The 17,343-nt window shown below is 33.3% G+C and overlaps 2 protein-coding genes across 2 annotated transcripts in view; one reads left to right on the top strand and one right to left on the bottom strand.

Annotated features, from left to right (window-relative positions):
• Positions 1-10,752: 10,752 nt before the first annotated feature.
• LOC148954667 (uncharacterized) lies at positions 10,753-15,413 on the bottom strand. Its single transcript, XM_089086456.1, has 2 exons — positions 15,019-15,413; positions 10,753-11,193 (listed from the first exon to the last, which is right to left on the bottom strand). Exons 1-2 carry the CDS (start codon positions 15,411-15,413, stop codon positions 11,121-11,123), a joined length of 468 nt encoding a protein of 155 aa, XP_088942582.1. The 3' UTR covers positions 10,753-11,120.
• A 378-nt stretch (positions 15,414-15,791) lies between these two features.
• The window catches only part of LOC148954666 (eukaryotic translation initiation factor 3 subunit B-like), a 68,045-nt gene continuing 66,493 nt past the window's right edge, over positions 15,792-17,343 (top strand). The window contains exon 1 of the mRNA XM_089086455.1: positions 15,792-15,799. Coding sequence (XP_088942581.1) covers positions 15,792-15,799 — 8 coding nt within the window. The remainder of the gene's footprint in view (positions 15,800-17,343) is intronic.

Raw genomic sequence — 17,343 nt, 5'->3', positions numbered from 1 at the left:
AGAAATAAGAACCTTCATGTTTAAAATACATCTGATTTTATGAATGATATTTAATTTTTTAATAAAGTTGGGTTTTAGTTCCAAGAAATAAGAACATCCACATTTAAAATACATCTGATTTCATTTACAATATTTGATTTTTAATGAAGGTGGGTTTTAGTTTTCAGAAATCAGAACACCCACGTTTCAAATACATCTTATTTTATTAATAATATTTTATTTTTTAAGAAAGTTAAGTTTTAGTTTACAGAAACAAGAACAACTTACGTTTAAAATATATCTGATTTTATTAATAATATTTGATTTTTTAATAAAGTTGGGTTTTAGTTTTCAGAAATAAGAACATCCATGTTTAAAATACAGCTGATTTTATTAATGATATTCTATTTTTTAGTAAAGTTGGGATTTAGTTTCTAGAAATAAGAACATTTACATCTAAAATACACCTGATTTTACTAATAATATTTGATTTTTTAATGAACTTGGGTCATAGTTTTCAGACATAAGAACATCCACGTTTAAGATATATCTGAATTTATTAGTAATATTGGGTTTTCTAATAAAGTTGGGTTTTAGTTTTAAGAAATAAGAATATCCAAATTTAAAATATATCTGATTTTATTAATAATAATTGATTTTTTAATAAAGTTGGGTTTTAGTTTTCAGAATAAGAACATACACGTTTAAAATACATCTGATTTTATTAATAATATTTGTTTTTTTAAGTTGGGTTTTACTTTTCAGAAATAAGAAAATCCCCGTTTAAAATACACCTGAAATTCATTAAAAATATTTGATTTTTTAAATAAAATTGGGTTTTAGTTTTCAGAAATACAACCGTCCAGATTTAAAATCCATCTTATTTTATTAATGATATTTGATTTTCTTAATAAAAATGGGATTTAGTTTTCAGAAATAAGAACATCCACGTTTAAAATAATCTGATTTTATGAATAAAATTTGATTTTTTAATAAAGTTGGGTTTTAATTTTCAGAAATAAGAACATTCACATTTAAAATACATGTGATTTTATTACTAATATTTGATTTCATAAAAAATTTCGGTTTTAGTTTTCAGAAATAAGAACATCCACGTTTAAAATACGTCGAATTTTATTGATAATATTTGATTTTTTAATACAGATTGGTTTTAGTTTCAGAAATAATAACATTTACATTTAAAATACATCTGATTTTTCTAATCATATTTGATTTTATTAATTAAGTTGGATTTTAGTTTCCAGAAACAAGAACATCCGCGTTTAAAATACATCTGATTTCATTAATAATATTTGATTTTATAATAAATTTGGGTTTTAGTTTTCAGAAATGAGAACGTCCACGTTTAAAATACATGATTTTATTAATAATATTTGGTTTTCTAATAAAGTTGAATTTTATTTATCAGAAATAAGAACATCCACGTTTCAAATAGGTCTGATTTTATTAATGATTAATTAAAAAAACTTTTTCCATAAGATAAGTTTTTCAAAGAAAAGTAAAGAACTCCATTAAACAAAAAACGAGCAAAAATAAAATAAACTACCAAGCTTGAAACTACCACAAATGAGCATCAATAAATAAACTAAACCCAAAACGACCAGAAATTACAATAAATAACCGAGTCAAACTCAAAACGACCAGAAATTACAATAAATAACCGAGTCAAACTCAAAACGAGCAGAAATTAACATGAGTTGGGCTCAAAATCCCCTAAGCCTTCCCATGGCCAGAACATACTTTGCACTTCACTAAAAAATTTAAATGTTTTTACTTTTATATCTTTAATAAATCAAATAATATTAACATTTTCATTACTAAATATCGGTATATGTATATTAAACTGACACTGCACATTCATTTGTATTTTTTTCAGTAAAGTGCAAATTATATTCTGGCCTTGGGAAGGTTTAGGGGTTTTGAGCCCAACTCATCAACAACCCTTGCCCTGAGGACTGTGGGAATTGCCCCCCTCAAAGACCTAATTTCTAACACTTTCAATTACGTTAAACAAAATAGCCTTCTCAAAATTTTGATTGGACGTGTTTGGGGAAAAGGTGGGCGTGGGAGGGGGGTTAGCTGCCTTCCAATTACTTTCTACTATTAAAAGGAGTTCTAGCCCTTTGAATTTCCAATCGAAGGAGCCTTTTTTGAATTCTCTACGACGAAGCTTTCTATAAGAAACCTTATATGCCCCCCAGGGCATGGCTTACAATCCTTGCCCCGAGGGCTCTGGGGGAATGTCCTCCTCAAAACATAAGTTCTATCAGGAAATCAACTATGGTGAACAAAATAGCTATCTCAAAATTGTGACTGAATGCGTTTGGGGAAACGGTGGGCGTGGAGGGGGTGGTAGTTGTCTTCCAGTCCCTTTCGACTATTAAAAAGGGCACTGGCCATATCAATTTCCAATAATCATTCATACATTGTGCCAACATCGTTCTAATATGCCTCGGGCATAACTTAAAACCGTTGCCTTGAGGGTTTCGGGGGAGTATCCTCCTCAAAAACATAATTTCTATCTGGAAATCAACTACGCTGAACAAAATGGCTATCTCAAATTTTTGATTGGATGTGTTTGGGGAAATGGTGGGCGTGAAAGGGGTGTTAGTTGCCATCCAATCACTTTCGACTATTAAAAAGGGCACAAGGCACTCCAATTTCCAATCGAATGAGCGCTTTTTGAAGTTTCTCCTTCGATACGAAGTACCCTGGTCTAAAGGAAAAAAAATACATTGTGCCAACATCGTTCTTTGCTTAGGCAGCGCTTTTGCGCTGCCTATGATATTTGATTTTGTTTTATGGAAGTATGGTTTTATTTTCAGAAATAAGAATACCCACGTTTGAAATACATCTGATTTTATTAATAGTATTTGATTTTTAATTATGTAGTGTTTCAATTTTCAAAAATAAGAACATTCACGTTTAAAATACATCCAACTGTATTCATAAGATTTGATTTTTTTAAAAAGTTGGGTATTAGTTTTCAGAAATAAGAACATTCACGCTTAAAATACATCTCATTTTATTAATAATATTCAATCTTTTTATAATAATATTCGATCTTATTAATAATATTCGACCTGAAAAAAATATAAATGTCTTTACTTTAATAAATTTAATAAATCAAATAATATTAACATTTTGATTACTAAATATCAGTATATGCGTATTAACTGACAATGCACATTCATTTGTATTTTTGCAGTAAAGTGCAAATTTTGTTCTGGCCTTGGGAAGGCATAGGGGTTTTGCGCCCAACTTATGTTAATTTCTGCTCATTTTGAGTATGACTCGGTTATTTATTGTAATATCTTTTCATTTTGGGTTTCATTTATTTATCGATGCTGATTTGTGGTAGTTTCACGCTTGGTAGTTTATTTGATTTAATTTTTGCTCATTTTTTGTTTAATGGAGTTCTTTACTTTTCTTTTAAAAACTTATTTCTTATTTTGTGGAAAAAGTTTTTTTAATTAATTTCTGTTCGTTTTATATCGACATAGTCTTTTCAGGGAAAGAGAAAATAACACTTTAAGTCTTTGCGTTTTTTAAGTCTTTATAGTTTTAAGTTTTATAGTTGTATAGTTTTAAGACTTTAGGGGAGTGTCCTCCTCAAAACATATTTTCTATTTGGTAATCAATTAGGCTGAACAAAATGGCTGTCCCAAAATTTTGATTGGTAGTGTTTGGGGGAATGATGGGCGTGGTAGAGGGGGGGGCTACTTGCCCTCCAATCATTTTCGACTATTAAAAAAGGGCACTAGCCATTTGAATTTCAAATCGACTGAGCCTTTTTTGTAGTTTCTATGACAACGCCTTCTATAAAATCCTTATATGCCCCCAGTGTATAACTTACAACTCTTGCCCTGAGGGTTGTGGGGTAGTTTCCTCCTAAAAAAGATATTTTCTATCTGAAAATCAACTACGCTGTACAAAATGGATATATCAAAATTTTGATTGGATGGGTTTGGGGGAATGATGGACGTGGGGGGGGGCTTTTTGCCCCCTCCAATCACTTTCGACTATTAAAAAGGGTACTAGCCCTTCGAATTTCCAATTGACTGAGCCTGTTTTGAAGTTTCTACGGCAACGCCTTCTATAAAAACCTTATATGCCCCCAGGGCATAACTTAAAACCCTTGCCCTGAGGTTTGTGGGGGAGTGTCCTCCTAAAAAAATATATTTTATATCCGGAAATCAACTACGCTGAAAAAGATGGCTATCTCAAAATTTAATTGGATGTGTTCTTGGAAATGATGGGGGGGGCTAGTTGCCCTCCAATCAATTTTGACTATTAAAAAGGCACTAGAACTCTCAATTTCCAATCGAATGAGCCGCTTTTGAAGTTTCTACGACGACCACTTCCATATGAAGTGCCCAGCTCGAAAGGAAAAAAAATAATAAATAGTACATTTTGCCAACATCGTTCTTATACGCCCCCAGGGCATAACTTAAAACCCTTGCCCTGAGGGTTTCGGGGGAGTGTCCTCCTCAAAAACAAATTTTCTATCTGGAAATCAAGTACGCTGAACAAAATGGATATCTCAAAATTTTGATCGGACGTGTTTGGGGAAATGATGGGCACGGGGGCGCTATTTGCCCTCTAATCACTTTCGACTATTAAAAAGGGTACTAGCCCTTTGAATTTCCAATCGAATTAGCCTTTTTTGAAGTTTCTACGACAACACCTTCTATAAGAACCTTATATGCCCCCAGGGCATAACTTAAAACCCTTGCCCTGAGGGTAGTTGGGGAGTGTCCTCCTCAAAAAAATATTTTCTATCTGGAAATCAGCTACGCTGAACAAAATGGCTATCTAAAAATTTTGATTGGATGTGTTTGGGGGAATAATGGGCGTGGGAGGGAGGGGGGCTAGTTGTCCTCCAATCACTTGCGACTAGTAAAAAGGGCACTAGCCCTTTGAATTTCCAATCGAATGAGCCTTTTTTGAAGTTTCTACGACAACACCTTATATAAAAACCTTATATGCCCCCAGGGCATAAATTAAAACCCTTACCCTGAGGGTTGTGGAGGAGTGTCCTTCTCAAAAACATATTTTCCATCTGGAAATCAACTACGCTGAACAAAATGGCTATCTCAAAATTTTGATTGGATGTGTTTGGGGGAATGATGGGCGTGGGAGGAAGGGGTTTAGTTGCCCTCCAATTACTTTCGACTATTAAAAGGGTACTAGCCCTTCGAACTTCCAATCGAACGAGCCTGTTTTGAAGTTTCTACAAGAACGGCTTCTATAAAAACCTTATATGCCCCCTGGGCATAATTTAAAACCCTTGCCCTGAGGGTTGTTGGGGAGTGTCCTTCTCAAAAACACATTTTCTATGTGGAAATACACTGAACAAAATGGCTATCTCGAAATTTTGATTGGATGTGTTTGGGGGAATGATGGGCTCGGGGGAGGGGCTATCCCTCCTCTCACTTTTGAGGGCCCTAGAGCTCTCGATTTCCAATCGAATGAGCCCCTTTTGAAGTCTCTACGACGACCCTTCCCATATGAAGTGCCCTGCTCTAAAGGAAAAAAATAATAATATATGGTACAGTGTGCCAACATTGTTCTTATATGTCCTCAGGGCATAACTTAAAACCCTTGCCCCGAGGGTTGTGGGGGAGTGTCCTCCTCAAAAAGATATTTTCTATCTGGAAATAAGCTACACTAACAAAATGGCAATCTCAAAATTTTAATTGGATGTGTTTGGGGGAATGATGGGCTTCAGGGGGGGGGGGGCTAGTTGGCCTCCAATCCCTTTCGAATATTAAAAAGGGCACTAACCACCGCAATTTCCAATCGAATGAGGTCTTTTCGAAGTTTCTGCGACAACTCCTTCGATACGAAGTGCCTGTCGAAGAAAGAAGAAAAAAAATGTGGCCACATCGTTCTGTACTTAGGCAGCGCTAGCGCGCTGCTTATGATATTTGATTTTTTAATAAAGTGGGGTTTTGGTTTTCAGAAATAAGAACATCAACGTTTCAAATACATCTGATTTTACTAATAATATTTGATTTTTTTTTTATAAAGTTGGATTTTAGCTTTCAGAAATAAGAACATACAATTTTAAAATACATATGATTTTATTAACAATATTTGATTTTTTTATTAAAGTTGGGTTTTATTTTTCAGAAATAAGAACTTCCACGTTTATAATACATCTGATTTTCTAATAATATTTGATTTTTTAATCAAGTTGGGTTTAAGTTTTCAGAAATAAGAACATCCACGTTTAAAATGCATCTGATTTTATTAATAATATTTGTTTCTTAATAAAGTTGGGTTTTTGTTTTCAGAAATAAGAATATCCACATTTACGTTTGCATAGTCCTGTCTCAAAACGCTGCATTTTTGTTAAGGGCTCTCAGAAATACCTCTTAAAACGCTTTAAATCTATTACTAATATCACTTCTACCCCCTGCCCCCTGGATTGCATGCTAGGATGTATTTTTCTATAATAGATGAATCTTTTGCATATATTACGATAAGATTTTTTTCTATCCTTTTATTTTTTATTTGTGGTGTTTTTAACTACCTTTTTTTCTGTGTTTTTTAATATTGTTTGTAAGTTTGTTTGAAATAATAAAACCTTTATTTACAATGTCTGTGTTTTTAAGATTTATTGTTTTGGACTATCAATGTTATTATAAAATAAAAGCACTCCTTATTCTTTATCCTTATTAATATATTTAGAGCAAATGTCTCCGGTAACGTGTCAAATTTGGGACAGGAACAGACCGTTCTAACGAGTGCCAAAAATGGGGAATCTCAGGTGTCGTGCATTAGGTAAATTTTAGAATATACTGAGTAGGACAAAATATCAGGAATGGCTTGTTAGTCCTCCCGGCTAAGGCAGATATCCGTCAGATGGGAATGACCTTTCGAGTCCTGGCGGGGTCAAAGAAACAACTAAAGAAAGAAAGAAAAAATGTGTTGAGTGTTTCGGGTAAAAATGAGATGTTATAACGGGTTTTATGTCACAGTGATGTATGCCAACATTGTATAAGATACGCTGGCCTTACATGAAGTGTGTGCCGCCATTAACACACACGGGCAAGTGACCAAAAATTTGGGTCACTGAATTGAATTGAAGTTATCAAGTATTTTGCAGTAGGTTGCATAGGTTGCATCAAGACATGGCTAATTGTAGACAGAGAAAAGCCAAGACAGATAGTCCAAGTAATTGACAGGCAAATGTTTAAATAGATGGGGCATGGGTAAATGGCGGGAGTATGCATGACTCTCTTATCGATTTTCCTTTTCTTTAATTGGATTTCCATCACTAGCGTTGTTCAATTTATTAGGCCTACAATTTAATTTCTAGGTTTATTATTCGGCTTCTCCTAGTTTTGAAACACCAATCATATTTTTTGTTGGATTTCAAGTTCTTCATCGGATTTCCATCGCTAGTGCTGTTCAATCTCCTAAGCCAACAATTTAATATCTAGTTTTCATGATTCAATTTGTAGTTTTAGAAACATCAATAAATATCAAATAATTACTCATTTATTTTAAAAAAACAGAAAATTATAATAGCAAAATTCTCTCAGATAGTATGACACCTCTTGACGCCTGAACTTTTTCATGGTGGAAATCAGCAGTTCGACGGTGTAACTAGCAGCTAGACAGGGGAGATCGGAGTCAGAAATACCTTCAGATCAGGAAAAAAAGTGACACACGAACCTGAAATAAAGATAATATGACATTTATGCAAAAATAAAAGAGAAAGGCTCCCGATCCCCCCAGTTTCTAGAAGTCCAAGACTGAGAGGTTGCAATAATTATGCCACAAATCCAGTCTTTTCTGAATACCTTTAACTTACCAATCAGATTGTATTGAAATCAATTTTTGAGTCAAACTTAAAACGAACTGAAATCACTAAATACAGGAGTTAAGCAACTGCAACTAAAAGAAAATGTAATCTCTATATTAATTGAGATGACTAGACTAAACTAATGAAAATAAGCAGACAATTTAATATATATTAAAATCCTGAAAACCAAATTTTTTTTTATATTTTATTTGAAAACCCCTGCGCCACGACTGGACTGTACTTCAATGCTAAAATTTAAACAAAACGTTTTAAATAGACTTGGTTTCAGTAATGAGCAACTAAAGCAATGGCCTTTTGAAGCTTTAAGAGTGTTTTTAGTTTTTGGTTCAACCGAGCTATTGATTCAAAAGCAAATTTTTAGATAACGGTCATAGGCTACTCAAAAAACCTCTCCTGGGAGATTGTTTCGAAGATTATTTACGAACGACAGCGGTATAAGAGAATAAGCACCTGATCACTCACCTTTCTTTATTTCTGACTCGTTAAAATCTTATATGTGACTCTGACGCGAGCATAACATGCAGTGGCGTAATACCGTCAAAATCCTGGAGGAGGGGGGGGGAGAATTGCAGCTAAACTTCTTAAGTTAAGTGAAAATGACAGTTAAAAGTGAAAAATGAATCATATAGTATTATAAAAGCAAATGCATACTAAAGAAAATGGATTTGTTTATGTTAATTCTTGTATTAAGAACGCTATCTTAGTTTTGACAAAATTTTTGAAGACGCTAGATTTCAGCTGGGTGGGAGAAAAACTGGGATATGGTGGGGGCCTCTTGCATGTTACGCCCTTGTATGCATGGTGTGGCGTGGGTAAAATTTCAGTTCTACAAACTGGAAATCCTCCTGCTGAATATCCTGTTTCAACATTCCCTGATAGTTTTAACTTAAAATCCTTTGCCGTTCTTGAGATGTTCACATACACCCTTTGGACAACCCAGTTCACAAAATGATTTTTGACCTATTTCAACGTCATCCTAAACATTCCTTGAAAGTTTCAACTTAGATCCATTAGTTGTTTCTGAGAAGTATCATCTTAATACCCTTAAGTATTCCTAAGATGTAGCAGACACACCAATTTTATAAGAGTTTCAACTTGATACACTTAGTAATTCACGAGACATTGCTATTTGACATACTTAGCCATTCAAAACAAAATAATGGTACTTGTCAATTAGCTGGAACCCACGCAAGAAGTCGAGTTTGGTTAATGCTAATGAAATAAAACAAAATAGAACGAAAATATGATGAACAGTTTAGAATCAAATTTGGGCTATATATTTTCAAATTAGGGGGGTAAATCATAGCATATATTAAATACATAACCTAACCTAGGTACCTTGTTCCCTCCTAAACCCCAAAAATCAAAAGCTTAAATATTGTAAACGCAATGAAAAACCACGGTTTTCAATCCAATTCTCTATTGAAAGAAACCCATTTGACTAGTTTCTTAAGCATCTTCTGCATACAATATATCGCGTGGGTTCCAGCTAATTGACAAGTACCAAAATAATTATTGAATTAAACGAATTATTCCCTTTGCTAGGAATCCACGCCGTTCAAAATTTGCTGAGTTTCGTTTCATTTTGCTGGTAAAGTCAGTTACTCTTTTAATTTGAAGATCTATTTCTAAGTGTATTTACAATAAACCTATTTGTAATAAAATGTATTCTAAATGTTATACAGTGCCCCCACTACTGATATTTTGGTGTCGGCTCGCCCCCCCCCACTCTCTGGAAAATTTCAGTGGGCACTCTTGTAGATTTCGTTATATTATTTGTAAATGAAATGAAATTCAATAAAAGAAAGCAAGTTTTCTCAAATGATAGCAAATACCGATATACTGTTATACTGAATAACAGTATATCGATATACTGAATAATTTATGCTTCTTTAAGTTTTAAAATTGCTTTTTACTTTTATTTCAGAAATAAGTTTTATTTTATTCGTTGGTGACACTAGAAGGGAATGCAATAGAATTCTGAAAACTACCATAAAGAATTCTAAAACGCTAACTTGGGTATATAATTAAGGACTTCACTTAATTTAGCTCATGCCTAACGATAGGCCAAATTATGAAATAGCCCATATTGTATATTTTCATGACTTTTCTGAAACATGACACACAAATAAAATAGTAACGTTGGATTGATATAGGCTAATGTCTACCTATGATTTTGTCTTTTTTGTCTACCTATGAAAAAAATGTTTTCTTTGAAAATATTTCGCTACACACAGCTGGACGCATATCTAGCTGCACGTAGAATATTGTTCACAATTTCAACCATTTTTTTTTTTTTTGCAGAGGCTGATACATGCGTCCTCCAGCAGTAGCTTAGAACGTCCATGTTTTCCATGTTTCCACGTCCATGTCGTCGATACCATGAAAATCTCTCGATCTAGCAATAAAATATGTACACCGATTATTATCGATGGACCAATAATAGTTGTTTATGAATCCATCATAACTAAAATAATATATTCGTCATTGAGTTAATAAATTGGAAACAACCGAAATAAATATTAAAAAGTCACGTTTTCCAGTACAAATAAAACTAAGTAAAACAATTAAAAACTAATTGTAAATAAAAACTAATAACAAATAAAAAACTAATTGGAAACAAATAAAACTAAAATGGGCTCGGGGACAAGAAAATCTTCATTTTTATTTTTTATGGTATTATTACTTTTGAAAAAACTAAAATTTTATTATAAATAAAAGTGACCACCACCCGCCTAGATCCTTCCCCACTCGATGTAAAATTTTTAAAGCGTTAAACATTAGTGAGTACGATAAATATTACTTTTTCACACTTAAATGTATTTTCAGGCGATAAATATACCGATACATAAACTTTAGTTTAATTCAGGCCTCTATAGAATTCAATACCTTATAAAAATAATTTATTGAAAATCAATTTGTTTTCAGTACAAAAATAAATGATAAAAATCGTAAAATTTGGTTAAAATTTTTGAACTTAAAGCACCAAATTTTGAATTTCTGTTACGAAGCAATGGTTCCTTTTTAGTTTTCACCAGTGAGTCAGGTTTCACACGACGACGACGACAGGGATCTTCTTCCCCCTCCGCTGGAAATTCCTCAAGGGCTAGGGCTTTCGCACATCCCAACAATGCAGGTTTTTTAAGTTTTGGAGAAATAGACTTCGTACAAGAACTAAGTCCCAGATCCAATGGTGTGCACGTTAGGATCACAGTTTTGACCTGAGTGGTGGTAATTATGGTCGAAATTGCTGTCAACCTCTGAGTAACAGTTTGGATAAAGTTCAATCCCAATCTTGGCTGCTTTTCATTAATTCGTCAGGTATTTCATCCTTAGCAACTGCAGTTTCTCTTGCTCTGTAAATAAGAAGAAATTTACTAGACAACTAAGCATAAGGAATATTGAAGCAGATTTATTATTAAGAAAATTTCTTTTTCAAAGATTTTACATTTGAACAATTTTATAAATCAAGTTAAGTTACTCTTAAAATTACGTCTTTAAGTAAAGTGTTAAGCAATCAAGATTCTTGGCATTTTAATTGAATTTTAACGTAATTGATGGGATTTAATCAATCAAAACAATCTTCAAGACAAAAATCTTATAAAAATATATACATTGTTCCTAAACTCACACTCATAAGCACAAATTCCCAGTTATATCAGCCACTCATATCAATTAAACACCATTCTATGATTAATATATATATATATATATATATATATATATATATATATATATATATATATATATATATATATATATATATATATATATATATATATATATATATATATATATATATATATATATATATATATATATATATATATATATATATATATATATATATATATATATATATATATATATATATATATATATATATATATATATATATATATACTATCTTTATAAGTGAGGAATAATTGTGTATGTATGTATTTATGTATTGTTTCTTGAAAACGGCTCCATATTTTTTCGGGAAAATTGGCATCCTGAAATATTCTGGCCAAAAAAAGCGATCTAGATGGGTCAGAATTTTGAAACAATCCGTTAAGAGCCTTAATTTTAGAACAAAAATATGTCTGTGACGTCATTTTTATATACATCAGCATTGCAATGAGACCCCGGCGCTGCGCCGATAAGGGAAGGCCGACGGTGTCGGGGCCGCCGCCGGTGAGACGCCGGTGGTGCACCGCCAGCGGGATCAATGTTGACCGGAAATATTAATGTTTTCATCAGTCTTTCTCAAATCCCAGCTTGAATTTACAACAGATTCAGGCCTATTCATGAGTTAAGAGTTTCGCAAGTCACTGGCTGGACGCTGGTCTTCTTCGTTATTCATCAAGAGAAGTAGAAATTTGGTAAAAACGAAATGGCTTTTGGCGGTGGCGTTTCAAAACCCTTGCATAATAGTTGAAGTATCTATTAGCTATGTATTCTTAACATAAATAATTATCAAAATTAGTAGTTTTTTTTCATCGAGCATTATTGCATGCAAAACTTCAAATACCGTCACGAAATTCGTCAATTATCTAGGTAAAAACTTTAAATATAAGTTTGAGCTTATTTTGAACTTAGAAGCTTAATTTTTTCATAATGCTCTTTGCCTATATCTGTTTTGTCGCCTTTAAAACACTTGAAATGGACGACTTTGATATTGTTTTTTTTTTTTTTTGCTCTTTTGGATTCCTAAAAAGCCTTCCTCGCATTAAAAACTGGTGTTTAATAACAATTAAAAAACAAAAGTACATTTTTAAGTTTTTTGGCTTCCTTATAGAATATATATCATATAGGCCAATGCTGAACTGCTGTTTTTTTGGATTGCTTTTGGCTGCTCTTTTGGGTGTTATTCATTTTATCTTTTCGGGATTCATTCCAAATTAGAAACTCATAAATTCAAAAAAAAATAAGTATCAGTTAAATTATAAACTGCATCTAAAAGGAGTAAGTTTATCAAATTGAAAAATACAGATGGTGAAACAGTTCAATTACAATGAAAAAAAAAATACTTTGATAAAGGTTATAATTCTCGCTTGTAAATACCTTGTAAATACCTTATATTAGAAGAACTTCCAATTGCATTAAAAAGCCCCTCGGGATACTGCCCTGATAGGATACCGTGTCTGTTTTAAATTTTTAAAGAAATAACATTTTTGGCATTCCTGCCTTCAATAAAAAAAATTAAGTTATTTCATTTAAAAATTAAACCCCATATTCGTCCCACCTTTGGGCACTGCCTTGATAGGATTCAATGTCTGCTTTGAAGAAATAACTTTTTTGGCATTCCTGCCTTCAATAAAAAAAAAAATCGAGGTATTTCGTTTAAAAAAGAAACCCCATATTCGTCCCATCTTTGGATACTGCCTTGATAGTATACCATGTCTGCTTAAAATTTTTGAAACAATAACCTTTTGGTATCCCTGCTTACAATAAAAAAAATCGAAGTATTTCATTTAAAAATGAAACCCCATATTCGTACCACTTTTGGATACTGCCTTGATAAGATACCACGCCTGCTTTAAATTTTTAAAGAAATAACTTTTTGGTATCCCTGCTTACAAAAAAAAAATCGAGGTATTTCATTTAAAAATGAAACCCCATATTCGTCCCACCTTTGGATACTGCCTTTATAGGATACCGTGTCTGCTTTAAATTTTTAAAGAAATAACTTTTTGGTATCCCTGCTTACAATAAATATTTTTTTTTAGTTATTATCATTTAAATGTGACGATTCCCTCCCCCCCTCTGGATACCACTTTGATATGATACCGTCTCTGCTTTAAATAAAAAAAAAAACTTTGGCATCCCTGCTTACAATAAAAAGAAATTCGCGGTATTATCGTTTAAAAATTATAAAGGTTGAACAACAAAATTGTCGAGATTATTCAGATATGCCTCAAATTACAGGGAAACTGGGTCATAGATTCGCTGTGGCATTCAATAAGATCCAAGGAATCTACATAAAAGGGAGCAAACACAAAAGCCAAATTGGGACAGTAGCCTATAAGAAACCCAAAAATACCCAGGACAATGAAAAAGTACAAACCGGGGGCCCTGGGTCTATCAAAATATTTCTATGGTTTCCCAGGGAATTTGATATTATTTTCTTCCGTCTCCGCTAGAAATGAAAAAAAATTATCATTTTGGCATCCCTGCTTTAATTAAACAAAATCGAGATATTATCATTAAAAAATGATAACCTATAGTAATATTTATTACTTTTGGTAATAAATATTACCTATAAGTAATATTTATCCCCTATAGGGCTATAGATAGCCCTATAGGTAATAATATACAATTTTCTTATGAATCCTATTTTGGGGTTACTCCCGTTTCAATTTTCAACTCCCCAATCTTGTAAATATTCTATAGCTAAATCTTGTCTCAATAGAAGGATTTTTCTTTTGGGGGGAGAGGGTATTTTTTCAGAAAAAGATTGTATTTTCTTAAATCTATCAGGCGTTCAATAATTCTATAATAAACATGAAGACAATATATCTAAAAATAGCAAAAGAAAATTTCAAAATAGCAAATAGCAAAATAGAAAATAGCAAAAGAAAAGAAAATAGCAAAAGAAAAAGAAGATTTTCATGTATGGAGAAGTTTATATTAAGTTGCTTGAAGAGGAAAAAACTGTTAATTGCAAATATATTTGCATAATATATTTGTGTTAAAAATCGGACCTGCAGTAATCATCAAAAATCTTTAAATAGAGACAGTATGAAAAGATATTAAATTGCTTAAACAGCGAAAAACTGCGGTTAGAAAACAAGCGACAATGAAAATCCATACATAGAAGCCTGCCGCGTGCCAAATGCCGGGGCAATTTTGGCAAAACCTACGGGCTCCTTGTACTATATATATATATATATATATATATATATATATATATATATATATATATATATATATATATATATATATATATATATATATATGTATATTATTGATAATTGTGAACACATATGCAGTTTAGAGGAGTATCAAGCCAGGCGGGGGTTATTGGTGTGGGAACAAAGGGCTCAAGGGAAGTTTTGAATGGGTTCTTCTAAAACATTGACGGGTAAAATATACCCTTCTACAGAATTATTGTAACTGGTCAAAAGCGTGTCTGGTGTATCTGCTCAAAAATCTTAATACCTTTGTCATTTTACTGACTGATTAAGGTCTTTACTTACTTTTCTGGTGCAAGAGCTGCAACCCCGTCATGTGTGGTCGCAATGGCCGATGGAAACAAAATTCCTTTTATTGATTCATCAAATGGGTTTTCAAAAGACCAACGTCTCTTTCTGCAAGCAGATGCGGAATTGACAAATATTGTGTTTGTTCCAAGGTATGCATCAGAAGAAAATGTACCTGTTGAAAACACTGGTATAAGACCCGAAACAACGGCGTAACACCATGTTTGAACACCTCTAGCGGTAGTGCTTGTTGTTATAATCAAATTTGTAACTGTTTTCTTGACAAGAAAGAACCTTTCTCGGTGGTTGAAACCATCCGTCACTGTACCTTCAATTTCTATGGCTAAACTTGGAACAAAAGCTATGCTAAGAGACAGCAGAATTGTCCACATCTGAAACATTTATATATGAAATACTTGAATATTTAACATGCTAAAAGACTTAACATGGAAGAGATAGCCGGGAAGTTTTCTATACCGCTCCTCCTTAAAATGTGCACAGAACCTAACGGCCACTTCCTTCAGTTAAAAAACCTAACGGCCACTTCCTTCTCTACTAAAAGTCTTTGGTTGTCTTTTTTTATGTATTTTTGAAAGTCAATCATATTACTCCTTAAGAACAGAATATCATATTACTAAAAGATTTTATTATTGCACTCTTTATCTTTGAAATTGATCTAAGAACTCACAGAGAGGCTGAAATTTCAAGAATAAGAATTCACTTTTTGAGTCTCAAATAATTTAACTTAGTTAATTGAGGCTTTGGCAAAAATGTCTCTGTGAGTTGTTTATTTTGCATTGACTTTGTATCCTGGTTATGATGCGCAACTTAGTAAAAAGCCAAGAACTCCCTACATTAACAATAAGTCCGAGAGCTTGTCATGCGACAACACTAAAATAGCGACGAAGACCCCACTGCCTTTTCATAACAAACAACAAAAGCACGAAGAACAATAGGGAAATATTTTTGCAAGATAGTGGAGATAATTTGAATGAATATTTCGGTCCTATGTCCAAGGGCCGTCCTCAGCAAGACAAAAATATGGTGTTCGTGTAACTGAACCACCGTGTAACTAAACCCCAAGCAACTGAACCCCTGTAACTGAACCACCATGTAACTGAACCACCGTGTATCTGAACCACCGTGCAACTGAACCCCCGTATAACCGAGCCCCCGTGTAACTGAACGCTCGTGTAACTGAACCACCAGGCAACTGAACCCCATTTAACTAAACCCTCGCGTAACTTAACCCCCCATGCAACTCAACCCCGTTTAACTGAACCCCCGTATAACCGACCCCCCGTGTAACTGAACGCTCGTGTAACTGAACCACCGTACAACTGAACCACTGTGCAACTGAAACACCGTGGAACTGAACCACCATGCAACTGAACAACCGTCTAACTGAACCATCGTGCAACTGAACCACCGTGCTTCTGAACCCTCGTGTAACTGAACCATCGTGCAACTGAACCACTGAACTCCACTTCTCTAAAAATATTAGGCAATACCATTGGGTAAAACATAAGTTGGAATTTTTACATGTTCCACCTTGTTGAAATTGTTTGTTTCTTAAATTCATGATATAAACGCCTGTCAAAAGTATTTACGAAAAGCTTTGTTTTATTTTTGCAAAAGAAAAAGAAGATCCGATGTCACAAACCATTAAAGCTTATTTATTACTCTGTTTTTCAGATGAATCAGATCTTTTGGGCGTTAAGAAAGAAACATATGCGTTTAAAATATTTGACCTTTGTCAATCTAGACAACAAATTTTGATCAGATGTCCTTGAGGAGATTGCAACTAAAAAGGACATGGGAGGGGGACTGGTTGCACCCCAGCCTTTTTTTTTCAACATTTCTTCAACGTACCCAGAAAGGTTAAACTTCACACCCTCAGGTTTATACCCTTAGCTGTTCTCGACACATTGCAGATACAACGTCATTTAAAACTGGATGCACATTGTACCTCTTGATTTAGTTGAAGATGCGCCTAAATATTTTCCAAAGAATGAGGTGGCTGATACCATCAGCCGCCTGGAAATGTTCCTGGTATTTCCTGGTATTGTTCCATGTAAATGTTCCTGGTATTTCCTTTTCACAACCAATAAAGGAATAAATGCTTTTTGATTGTGTTTGGCATTCTTCTTGACATTTCCCTAAGGTTTGATCTTAATGATGCATGTTTTTTTTTCTTTATAGGATCAAACATGCCATCTTTTCTTGATAAAAAAAACTTTTATGTTAAAAATAGGCAACTTGTATAACTTACAGCCCTTCCACCAGAGGCTGAGGGTTATTAACCATAGTTATTTAACCTTT

Source organism: Artemia sp. Qi Xiang Cuo, chromosome 3, assembly GCF_049724085.1.
Source record: "Artemia sp. Qi Xiang Cuo chromosome 3, ASM4972408v1, whole genome shotgun sequence".
NCBI lineage: Eukaryota > Metazoa > Arthropoda > Branchiopoda > Anostraca > Artemiidae > Artemia > Artemia sp. Qi Xiang Cuo.
This window is presented reverse-complemented; position numbering and strand designations above follow the sequence as displayed.

Bases quoted from the DNA above. Each gene is read 5' to 3' on its own strand.
- LOC148954667 (XM_089086456.1), bottom strand. From the start codon at position 15,413: ATGTGGACAATTCTGCTGTCTCTTAGCATAGCTTTTGTTCCAAGTTTA. The intron at 11,194-15,018 runs GTAAGTAAAGAC...TCTTATTTACAG, and splicing joins GCAGCTCTTGCACCAGAAAA to AGCAAGAGAAACTGCAGTTG.